Source organism: Pogoniulus pusillus, chromosome 15 (genome assembly GCF_015220805.1).
Source record: "Pogoniulus pusillus isolate bPogPus1 chromosome 15, bPogPus1.pri, whole genome shotgun sequence".
In the NCBI taxonomy this organism is placed as follows: domain Eukaryota; kingdom Metazoa; phylum Chordata; class Aves; order Piciformes; family Lybiidae; genus Pogoniulus; species Pogoniulus pusillus.
This window is the reverse complement of record NC_087278.1, coordinates 22,572,410-22,584,677: the sequence shown is the minus strand read 5'-3', so window position 1 is coordinate 22,584,677 and position 12,268 is coordinate 22,572,410. Positions and strand designations below refer to the sequence as shown.

The following is a 12,268-nucleotide window of genomic DNA, read 5'->3' as shown; positions in this document are numbered from 1 at the left end:
TGTGGCACCATGAAAGTTAATGAGGCAGAGCTGTCACTGTCTGCTGCACAGGTAGGGCAGGAGCAGCCCTGTCTGGGTGAGGGCTTTTGCCTTGAGCAGCCCAGGTGCATGCTTCGTTTTCACACCATGTACTCTTGTAGAAGTGGAAACGTTTTATTTCAGTGCAGCAGGCAAATGTAGTAGGAGCAAGACCAACTCAGCTAAGCCTCAAGACTGACCACACATTAGTCATAGCAGTGACTTACCCTGAGGAGGATCAGGTGAGTGTACCCATCTTAAATAAAGGACAGGATCCAGGACATAAGCATGTGGTTTTACCCTCCACCTCTGACCACACATGCTGTCATCTAACCCAGCCTTTCAGTGGAAACTAAATTCAGAGACACAGATGGTGTCATTCCAAAAACCAGATCTCATGCTACTGCCCTGACCCTGAACAGGGCAACCTCAGCACTGAGCCCTGCTTTGACTTAATGCTGGCAAAGCCAACACTGACAGCAAACACTGTCCTTGCCCATGGCCTCAAGCCTCATGCTTGAGATGATCCAACAGAGCCCTAAGCAAGGTGTTATGAGGCTGCACACAAATTGTAGTTACAGTAATTGTTTGGCTGTGGCTTATTTTTCTTTGGCAGGCAAATCTGTCAAAGCCAGAAAGCGCTGCCAGTGAAAGCAACAGAGAGCTCAGTGGCAGAGCTCAGGTGCAGCACTTCCATCTCTGACAAAATCCACACACCTCAAGAGGCTGGAGAGCAAAGTGAGCATGATGGGCACATGCTTGGGCAAGGAATGGAGAGGTGACTTGCTGCTCACTGCCTTGCATCTTGAATGACCTCAGACTAAGCTGAGAGTGGTGCTGCGTTGCCTTTGTCACACAGAAGCTTGCCATTTTCCCATGCTGGTTGGCTGTGGGCCAGCAGTGCAGAGCAAAGTGTCCCCTGAACCACTGCAGAGGCAGCAATGTGTGGAGGCAGTGCTCCGAGGCACTAACATGGGATGGAGGTTGTGAGGAGCAGTCCCAATGGAAGGGCAGCTCGGTGGCTTCATGTATCACAGTATCACAGTATCACAGTATCATCAGGGTTGGAAGAGACCTCACAGATCATCAAGTCCAACCCTTTACCACAGAGCTCAAGGTTAGACCACGGCACCAAGTGCCACGTCCAACCTTGCCTTGAAGTGCCCCAGGGACGGCGACTCCACCACATCCCTGGGCAGCCCATTCCAGTGTCCAATGACTCTCTCAGTGAAGAAGGGGATGCTAGAGCTGCAGTGCCTGGGCCAAGTGCCTCAGCAGAGGCCCACAAGCTGCTCAGACTAAACACAGGCAGCACTGCACAGGGCTGTTAGGAACCCACAATGGGAGGTCCTCAGTCTCAGGCTGCCATGCAGCCCATTCACTGCCCCCCAGGCTGGGCTGTTCTTCTGAACACTCACATTTCTTGCTATAATAACTGACCTTCTTAAAATGACATCAGGAGGGCACTGTGCACATTCAGCCTCATTTGATGCTGTATAACATAACAAAGTGAGTTAGAGGAAGGCAATGAACACAAGGAGCACTGACACAAAACTGAATGGTGGCAAATGTATCCTAGCACTGAAAACACATTGTAAGTGCAGTAGAAAACAGGTGCAGTAGAGACAGGTGTCTCTCCCCTTAGCTGTGACCCAGCCATGCAGGTAACAACAGCAACATGGACTTTAAAGCAGGATAGCAACCAGCGTGGGAGACCACGGGAATGCCTGCACAGTGCTAGCCCACCTTAGAGGTTGTGCCAGTTCAGTTCTGTGCTGCCCAAGTATGTACACCAAAGCCTGCATAGCCTCCAGTGATTCCCTTCCACTCTCTGTTTGGATCATGCTTTAAGAAAATTAATTCACCTGTGCCCCCTCACTCCAAGTTGCCACTGGCAGCAACGCTTTGCTGTGATTCTTCTTCCTACACTCTTCCTCTTCATTAGTGCTATGTGTGTAAAGAAGGCTTCATGGTGATCTACCTCAAGTTCTGCCCTTCCCTTTCACAATTAGTTCATTGTTTCACATTTAAGCATGAATTCTCCTAGTAGCCCAGCCCAATTTCTCCTTGTAGTCAAGAACAGCCAGTGAGATTTACTGGAGCTGGGCCCCTAGGGAGCCTGCACCAACATATATTATGGCTGTCATTTGGTCCCTGATGTCCCTTCCCAGTACTAAGCCTTTGGGCTTCATTCAACCCCATGCATTGATTAGCAACCCCCCCCCCCCCCAGAAGTCAAAGCTATTTGGAACCTGTCACAAAGTGCAGCTAACACAGCTGTTTGTGGGTACAACTAACTCAGAATGCTTCACACTACTGACAGGCAGCACTCGGCTCATCACCCGTGGGCACTGGCAGTGATGGTGATGCCAAGCACCAAGCTACTTTGAAACATGATGTGCCAAGCCATCAGTGTGGGTGCTGTGATGCATCCAACCAGTCCAGCTCAATTCAAGGCCATTATTAGTGAGTCAATGAAGGTCCTGATTGGTGCTTTCAGTAGAGGCCTTTACATAGAGGCCGTTACATAGAATCAACCAGGTTGGAAGAGACCTCCAAGATCATCCAGTCCAACCTAGCACCCAGCCCTAGCCAATCAACTAGACCATGGCACTAAGTGCCTCATCCAGGCTTTGCTTGAAGACCCCCAGGGACGGTGCCTCCACCACCTCCCTGGGCAGCCCATTCCAATGCCAATCACTCTCTCTGTGAAGAACTTCTTCCTAATATCCAGCCTAGACCTACCCTGGCACAACTTGAGACTGTGTCCCCTTGTTCTATTGCTGGTTGCCTGGGAGAAGAGGCCACCCCCCACCTGGCTACAATGCCCCTTCAGGTAGTTGTAGACAGTAATAAGATCACCCCTGAGCCTCCTCTTCTCCAGGCTAAACAGGCCCAGCTCCCAAGTAGAAATTGGAACTTTAGAGCTATTCCCTTCAATTTAAAACCACCATCCCATCAAGGCAGGGCTCTCACCATATGCCCCGGCTCAGCTCAGGAAACTGGTCAGAGAGAAGCCACTTGCTTAAATGTACTTAAGAACAGCCTGAAGATACAGGCAGCCCAATGCTCAGTGCCAGATGGGGAACCATAAGTGAGTGCTTGGTTGCAAGCTCTGCAACAGGCCAGTGGCCTTTGTCTTGGTCAGCCCGGAGAGACCAGGGGAGGCAGAAGTACTTCTGCTTTTCTGGAGTGAGTGCCGAAGTGATGCAGCATGTCCGTGGGTCAGTCGCCCCAGCCGGACCGGCTCCATTCACGGGATCTTAGGGGGCAGGAGGTAGCCAGGTCGTGCTCCCCGAGATGTGGCTCTAGTGCAGCGCAGGGGGCAGGGAGAGGATCGCCTTCCTCCCCACCCCTTCTCACCCTCCTCCTCCTCCCCCCCCGGCAGCACAGTCGCTCTCTGCTCTCCCACCCCCAGCCCACCCACCGCTGCCAGCGGAGAAGCCCGCCCCAGCTCCGGCAGCTGCTGCGGTTGCGGCTCAGCGCCGCCCCCGGCCTCCCCCCGCCGGCTCCTGCCGCTCGGGCTCTCCGCACCGCTGCCGCTGCCGGTGCGGCGGCACGGGGGGCGGGCAGGGGGCGGGCCGGGGGCCGCGGCGCGGCCGTCGGGCCCGGCGCGCCGGCTCGGGGGCCGGGGAGGACCATGCACCGCGCTGTCTCCAACCAGCGCTCGGTCTCCTCCTCCTCGGGTTCCTTCCAGCCGCCGCCGCCGCCGCCGCTGCCGCACGCCGCCGACCGACAGCCCCTCTTCCCGGGGGGCTTCAGCAGCGGCGGCAGCCGGCGGGGCTCGGGGTCGAGCTCGGGCTCGGCGCGGGCCCACCACCCCCGAAGCAGCACCGAAGAGGAGGAGGAGGAAGAGGAGGAGGAGGACAGCATCAGCATAAGCAAGCCCCTGGTGCCGCCGCCTGCCGCTCCGCTGCCGGCCGCCGCCTCGCCGCTCCCGAGCAGCAGCAGCAGCAGCAGCGGCAGCGGCAGCAGCGGCGGCGGCGGCGGGAGCCTGGGCCGCAGCATGACGGCGGCAGAGCTGTACGGGGCGGTGGCGGCCGGCGGCGGGGCGGCGGCCGGCGGGGCGGCGGCGGGGGCACTGCTCGGGCCCGGCGGGGCAGGGGGCGGGCGGCGCTGGGGCTTCCAGGCGCTGTCCCTGGTGCTGCTGCTGGGGCAAGGTGCTCTGCTGGACCTCTACCTGATCGCCGTAACAGACCTGTACTGGTGCAGCTGGATCGCCACCGACCTGGTGCTGGCGGCCGGCTGGGGCATCTTCTTCTGCCGCAACAGCCGGGCGCGCCGCCGGGAGCGGCCCCCGCCGCCCCCCGGGCCGCCGCCGCCGCACCCGCTGCTGCTGCACGGCCCCCCTGGCGGCCGCGGGGCCGGGGGCCGCGGGGCCGGGGCCCCCCCTCGCGGCGGCGACTTCGCCTACGCGCACCTCGCCTGGCTCATCTACTCCATCGCCTTCACGCCCAAAGCGGCGCTGATCCTGGGCACCTCCATCCTGGAGCTGATCGAGCTGCGCCTGCCGCTGGGCACCACCGGATTTCGCATCACGCTGGCGCTCTCCGCCCCGCTGCTGTACTGCCTGCTAAGGGCCATCGGCACCGAGGGCACGGGACAGCTGCTCCTGCCGCCGCAGCCGCCGCCGCAGCACCGCGCCGCCGCCGCCTTCCTCGCCACCTGCCTCGACCTGCTCGACAGCTTTTCCCTGCTGGAGCTGGTGCTGCAGCCCGGGCGGCCGGCGCCGCTGCCCGCCCCGCTGCGCTACCTACTCATCGCCGTTTACTTCCTCTGCCTGGCCTCGCCGGTGCTGTGGCTCTACGAGCTCAGCGCCGCCCGACCCCCCGGCGCTGCCCGCCTGGCCCTCCACCTCTTGCTGCCCGCCGGGCTGCTAGACGCGCCGCTCCTGGCGCTCCGCTGCCTGCTGCTCCTGCGCTACCAGCAGCCGCTCTCCCTCTTCATGCTGAAGAACCTCTTCTTCCTGACCTGCCGCGGCCTGGAGGCTCTGGAGACCTGCTGCCTCCTCCGCCCCGTCGCCTCCCCGCCGCCTGCCAAATACGGCCCCTCCGCCGCCGCCCCCCCCGCCGCCGCCGCCCCGCTGGCCCACGGTCTCTCCGACGCCGACGTGGGCCCCCACGGGTACGTGAACGCCTTGGCGGTAACCGCCCAGGGCTGAGCCAGTTGTCCGCGGCCGCCTTTCCCGGAGGGGCTCTCGCCGCCTCCAGCTCCGCTCCCGGCAGAGTTTCTCTGCATTTCTGCTCAGGTTCCCGCTGCCGCGGCCGAGCAGGGAAACGGGGACGTGGGCTCCCCGGCCAGACTCTCGCTCTCCTCCTCCCTTTCCCGCGAACAAGAGTCCATCAGCGGCAGCTCAGCGCAATGCCCACCAGCTTCTGGAGGCTTCGGCCGACGCTTGTCCCCGGGAAACGCACCTGCCCTTCGGGGTGGGTCAGCCTCTACTCCTTCTGTCTCTCCGCTTGTTTGGAGGGTCCCACTCTTCTCTTCCTGCTCCCGGCCAGAACATGGTGTTGCTTTGTGCCCATAAAGGTTTAGTCCCTCCTTTTCTCCTTCAACAGCAGGGGCCGGTGGGTTTTGTCCCCTCGTTTAAAGGACTCGTTTAAAGACCACAAGGACGAGATGTGAGGGGGTTTGACCAGCAGAGACGTGCCTTTGGGGCGTGGGCGGGACAAAAAAGAAGCACGTTTTGGTTTTGCTAGGGTCGTGCGAAGCTGCCGCCTCTGTTCCCAGCGGCAGAGCTGCAGCGGGCTTTTGTGTACCGCTTGGAGAACGTCTGGGAGCAAGCTGGCCGTCTGGTCGCTGCGAGCCTAGGAGCCACTTTCTCCAAGCCAAAAATGTCTACCTCTGTGCTTCGGTATTTTGCATCTTCCGTTGACTTCAGACGCTGAAGAAACACACGAATCTGGCATGGACATCATCTAGGGGTTGAGACCCCATTTTACTACCCCCAAGACATTTCTTTCCGGTGAGAACAGGGTTTACAGCAGCCTACTGCTTGCTTCAGACAGCAGCACCCAGGTGCTGGGGCTCTCATTTCTCTGTGAATATGCATGTTTATGGGATCAGTGTTGGTTTTCTTTTGTGCCCAGTGTAGGGTCTCCTTTTGCATAGGCTGGGAAGAGTTGCTCAGGGCCCCTTCCACATCCACTTGTGAGAGCAGAGATGGGGCCAGGCCTGTAAACTGCCCCCTCTGAAACAGTGGAGCAGAGGACGTTTGCACTGCTCAGGGTGGGCCCTGTGCTCAGTGCACCTCACTTTCCAGCACAGAAAGCCAAGTGCTGCAGGAGCCTTTAAGGTAGAGGTGCTCTGAGTGTTGGTGAAAGCTCTTGTAGCAGCATCCAGTCCTCCACCTGCATGTGGTTAAGGGTAAATGGGGGGAAAGTGAATTGTTAGCAAGCTCCCACAGAAACCCACTTATCTTTGCTTTTAAGCTCCATGAGTGTTCAGTAGGTTAAAGACCTGCTCCTCTGCCTGACTCCAGCTGCTCCTGAAATCAGCCCAATGGAACTAGGAGCACAGAAGCCATGTTTGGAGAAGGGACTTTGCCCCCTGACAGGCTTATATTTTGTTGTCTGGGCAAGACTGCATTCAGTGGAAAAATGCCAGTTTCCTGTCCCAAGCCTTCCTCTAAGCTGTCCTGATGTGAAGGGAAAATGAAGCACAAGCAGCTGCTACCCAGAGCCAAGCGCAGGACTGCAGGCACAGCCCAGACTTCTGCACAGGTATCCATTCTCTTCTTTGGGGCTCGGGCCTCAGTGGCACCCAGCCTCTCTCCCACCTCCCTTTTCACAGAGTAAGATCAACTGCCTGCTCCAGTGGACTGCTACAACAAAATGTTTACAGTCTGGTAACTTCCAGCTCCCACAGGCAGAAGTGGGGGGGTGCCACAGAGGCTTCCCTCCCCCAGCTCTTGGGTAGCTGATGGGTTTCAAGCAGCTAGAAGAGCCCCTAGAAAGCATGAGTCAATAGCACTGTCCTGTTCAGAGCTGCAGCTAGGATGGGTGACTTGCTGCTCTCTCCATGCCCAAAGGAGAGCCAGCAAATGCTAAGCTTAACTTTCCCACCAGTGCTTTATTTTTAACCTGAGCCCTTGCTTGGGCAGTGGTGTGAATTTTGGCCAGTGGCCTTTCTTCTTTGGTAACTTATTTCTGTCTGGACAATCTTGGTGCTGTGAGTGACTGTGATTGTAAAACTTGGTACTGTGAACTTTTCCTGTGTGACGTGCGACGTGTCGAGGGGATGCTAAGTTTCTAGCCAAAGGAGGTGTAACTGCAGGTGTGTGATGCTTGCTACAGACATTTATTTCCTTACACCTTCCCTTTTTAAGAGAAATGAGGTGATACCTGTATGTAGGAGTACCCCATGCTTCAGTCAAACAGCTGAAGGAAGAAAAACAGCAAACAAAACAGCTTCACCAAAAACAAGGTGGAGGAAAGAAAGCTATTTCACCCTCAGATGTGTTTTGCTGCTGCTATGGCTGAGTCCACGCTAACACTAAAGTACACAGACCATCCCTACCACACTGAATTGTATGCAGAGTTGAGACACTAAAGGAATACAGCAGAAATCTTAGCAAGTCTGACTTCAGTACCCCTTCATAGCACATAACAAAGTTGCTGTTTCGACAGTGAGTGCCTTTTTCCATTTCAGACACGACTGAGAAAATGGCATTACTTGAAATTTCTCTCACCCTGGCATATTTAAATCATTTGATAGTCATAGAGTCACAGAATCATAGAGTGTCAGGGGCTGGAAGGGACCTGAAAAGATTGTCTGGTCCAGCTGCCCTGCCAGAGCAGGATCACCTAATGAAATCATGAACCCACAGGTCCAGTTTGACCCTGGATGCAAAGTCTGGGACAGATGACCCTGCAAAACGATCACAGAATGTCAGGGGCTGGAAGGGACCTCGAAAGCTCATCCAGTCCAACCCCCCTGCTAGAGCAGGGTCACCTAGAGCAGATCACACAGGAATGCATGCACGTGGGTTTGGAATGTCTCCAGAGAGGGAGACTCCACAACCTGACTGCTGCATAGAATTCCTTTGCAGAGAAGGGGTTCTCGGTGGTGCCATGGTTGCTAGGTTGTTAGCAAACATGCCATAGGGAGATCATAAAGCCCTTGTAGTAGCTGGCTGTGCAGAAGCCTCCTTGCACCTAAAAGGGCAGCTCTGCTGCCTTCCAATGACTTACTATAGGGAGAGCCTTAAATCTCTTCAAGGTCTTGCTGAGAAGCCTGCTCCTCCATTTGAACTCCCTTCTCTTTGGTAATTGAGCTCTCCCTTCCAGTTAAAGCCCTCTGCTGCATAATAGATTCGTTTGCAGAAGACAGAGAGGGTTTGCAGCATTAAAGTGCAAGCAATAGCTCATCACCTTAGGCACCTTGCACACCTACTGCATGTTCTGCCACCATTAAATTCCTGCTCCAGGTCAGCAACACTTTGCTAGATGAAGTTGTGCCATGTGAAGACCTCCATCCCTTGGGTTTCTGTCACAAGGTCTTCTAACACAACCCAGCTATTTAGTATTTCATTGCTCTCTCGCTCTGCTCTCCTGACAAGTGAGGTGACTACTCCCAGGAGGGGAAACTGAAGTGAGAAATGAGGCCCGTGGCCAACGGACACTTGGCATCCCCCTGGCATTAATTAGAACTTGTATTTTTTAAAGGCAAGATTGTTAAAATAAAACTAGAAACTCGTGACTGATTTTGCTCTTTCTTCCCCACCTTGAGTCTTGCTGGGCTACTCAGTGCAGATGCAGTGATTTCCTCATGTTGGATGGCTAAAATCCAGTAAAGGGCTAGGGCAGCAAAGTCCCTCCTGCTGTAGAAGATCAGGCTTGTGACCACCTGAGGAACCTGAACATACAGAAGGACCTGACAGGATGCATCCCAGAGGAAATTGGCTGATAGGCTGAGGGAGCTGGGATTGGTTAGCCTGGAGAAGAGGAGGCTCAGGGGAGATCTCATTGCTGTCTACAACTACCTGAGGGGTGGTTGTGGCCAGGAGGAGGTTGCTCTCTCCTCTCAGGTGGCCAGCACCAGAACAAGAGGACACAGCCTCAAGCTGTGCCAGGGGAAATTTAGGCTGGAGGTGAGGAGAAAGTTCTTCACTGAGAGAGTCATTGGACACTGGAATGGGCTGCCCGGGGAGGTGGTGGAGTCACCGTCCCTGGGGCTGTTCAAGGCAGGACTGGACGTGGCACTTGGTGCCATGGTCTGGCCTTGAGCTCTGTGGTAAAGGGTTGGACTTGATGATCTATGAGGTCTCTTCCAACCTTGGTGATACTGTGATAGTGTTGTCAAGCCACTGTCCATGAGATTTGAAGGGTCCTGGCAGCCAGGTGAAGAAAGCTGGAAGAAAGCAAACATTGCACCCATTTTTAAAAGGGTGGAAAGGAGAATCTCTGGGAACTACTGAGCTGTCAGCCTCACCCCTGTGCTTGGGAAAAGCATGGAACAGATCCTTCTAGGAATTATGCACATGGAAGACAGGAAGGTGATTTGAGACAGCCAGCATGGCTTCAAGTGCAGGTCCTGCCTGGCCAACCTAGAGGCCTTCTCTGAGGGAGTGGCTACATCAGTAGCCAAGGGATGAGCTACACTGTCTATCAGGACTTTTGTAAGGCCTTTGATGAGCCCCCCCCAACACCTTTCTAATTTAGAGAGATGGATTTGATGGGTAGACTGCTCACTGGATGAGGAATTGGTTGCATGGTCACATCCAGAGGGCTCCATTTCCAGATGGAGCTCAGTGAGAAGGCTGTTCCTCAGGGACAGTGCCCTTCACTGCTTTCATCAATAACCTAATGGCATCAAGTGCACCCCTGGCAAGGGTGCAGAGACATCAAGCTGAGTGGTGCAGGTGGCACACTGGAGGGACAGGACAGCATTCAGAGGGATAGAACACCATTTAGAGGGACCCAGACAAGACTGAGAAGTGGACCTGTGTGAACCTCAAAGTTCAACAAGGGCAAGTGTAAGGTTCTGTGCCTGGGTCAGGGCAGTCCTTGGCATCAATACAGGTCAGGGGACTAAGGAACTCAGAGCAGCCCTGTGAAAGAGGAGTTGGGGATACTGGTGGGTGAGAGGCTGGACAGGAGCCAGTAATGTGTGCTTACAGTCCAGAAAGACAACTGCATCCTGGCTTGCACCAAAAGAACTGTACCCAGCAGCTCAAGGGAGGTGATCCTGCCCGACCACTCCATGCTGGTGACAGTCCACCTGGAGTGCTGTGTGCAGCTCTGGAGCCCTCAGCACAAGACATGGATCTGCTGGAGGGGTTCAGAGAAGCCCCACAAAAATCAGAGAGCCAGAGCACCTCTCCTGTGAAGGCAGACCTAAAGGGTTGGGGGTGTGCAGCCTGGAGAGGGCTCCAGGGAGACCTTATTGTGGCCTTTCAACACTTAAAGAAGGTCTATAGAAAGATGGAGACAGTCTTTTTAGCAGGGTCAGTTGTGACAGGACAAGAGGGAATGGTTTTAAACTAAAAGAAGGCAAACTCTTTTACAGTGAGGGTGGTGAAACACTGGCCCAGGTTGCCCAGAGAGGTGGTAGATGCCCCAGCCCTGGAAACACTCAAGGTTGGGTTGGACAGGGCTTTGAGAAGCTAGATCCAGTTAAAGATGTCCCTGTTTACTGCAGAGAGTGTGTGTGGGCAGAACTAGACCTTTAAAGCTCCTCTTCCAACCCAAACCATTCTATGATAGTAGTGTCAGGATTTTTTTCCCCTTCAAACTTACTGTGAAAGCAAATTCTAAAAGCTGTAATGCCAAGGGAGCTTGAGAAAGGAATGACTACAGCATGAGAATCCAGATGACACTTCTGAGCTTCCTACTGGAATGATTCACAAGAATTCATACCACTTGAAAAAGGCTCATGGGGGGAAAAATAAAGCAATTTCCATGTTAATTGCTGCAAGAGAAAAGAAACTTTAAGTGGGATCACCAAGCTGACAAGTACTCACATCATGTGAGAAATGGGTTCTCACTGGAAAAGCAGAGATCGTAGAATCAAGCAGGTGGGAAGAGACCTCCAAGATCATCCAGTCCAACCTAGCACCCAGGCCTAGCCAGTCAACCAGACCATGGCATTAAGTGCCTCATCCAGGCTTTGCTTCAACACCTTCAGAGATGGTGACTCCACCACCTCCCTGGGCAGCACATTCCAATGCCAATCACTCTCTCTGCCAACAACTTCCTCCTGACATCCAGCCTAGACCTCCCCTGGCACAGCTTGAGACTGTCCCCTTGTTCTATTGCTGCTTGCCTGGGAGAAGAGACCAACCCCCACCTGGCTACAACCTCCCTTCAGGTAGCTGTAGACAGCAATGAGGTCACCCCTGAGCCTCCTCTTCTCCAGGCTACACAACTCCAGCTCCCTCAGCTTCTCATAGGGCTACAGTGGTAGGATGTAGAAATTAGTAGACAGTATTAAAATAATCAAACCTAAACCCAACCTTTAATTCATTTAAAAGGATCTGCTGCTGGCTTAGGTGCTGTACAGACAGGAAGTGAAGGTGGCACCCAGGCTCAAGTTTGCATCTCTGCAGGGAGTGTTCCTTTGGTAGCCCTCCTAAGCATCTGGCAGTGGAAAAAGCAAGCTAAGCTGGCTTAACAGTCCTGCCTCACTGAGAAGCAGTTACAAAGAGGTCTTTTCTTTGACACCCGTTTTGAAGGACTTCACAGAATCACCAAATGGTAGAGGTTAGAAAGGATCTGCAGAGATCATCGAGTCCAACCCCCCCCCCTGCCTAAAGCAGGATCATCCAGGGTAGTTTGCACAGGAATGCACCCAGGTGGGTTTTGAAAGCCGAGTGATTTGCCATTGGAATGGGCTGCCCAGGGAGGTGGTGGAGTCACCGTTCCTGGAAGTGTTCAAGCAAAGCCTGGATGAAGCACTTAGTGCCATGGTCTGGTTGACTGGATAGGGCTGGCTGCTAGGTTGGACTGGTTGATCTTGGAGGTCTCTTCCAACCTGGTTGATTCTATGATTCCAGAGAAGGAGACTCCACAATCTCTCTGGGCAGTCTGTTGCAGTGTTGTGTCACTCTCACTGTGAAGAAGTTTCTGCTCATGCTGAGGTGAAACCTTCTGTGTTCCAGTTTGTAGCCATTACTCCTTGGCTTGTTGCTGCAGACCACTGAAAAGTGCTTGGCCCCCTCCACTTGACACCCACCCCTCAGGTATTTATGGACATTGATCAGATCCCCTCTCAGCCTTCTCCACACTACCCAGCCCCAGGGCTCTCAGTC

General features: G+C 54.8%; 1 protein-coding gene across 1 annotated transcript; it reads left to right on the top strand.

Annotated features, from left to right (window-relative positions):
* Nucleotides 1-3,615: 3,615 nt before the first annotated feature.
* TMEM121B (transmembrane protein 121B) lies at nucleotides 3,616-5,280 on the top strand. The gene has a single exon (XM_064155715.1). The coding sequence runs from the start codon at nucleotides 3,659-3,661 to the stop codon at nucleotides 5,177-5,179; it is 1,521 nt and encodes a 506-aa protein (XP_064011785.1). The 5' UTR covers nucleotides 3,616-3,658; the 3' UTR covers nucleotides 5,180-5,280.
* The last annotated feature ends 6,988 nt before the right edge of the window (nucleotides 5,281-12,268 follow it).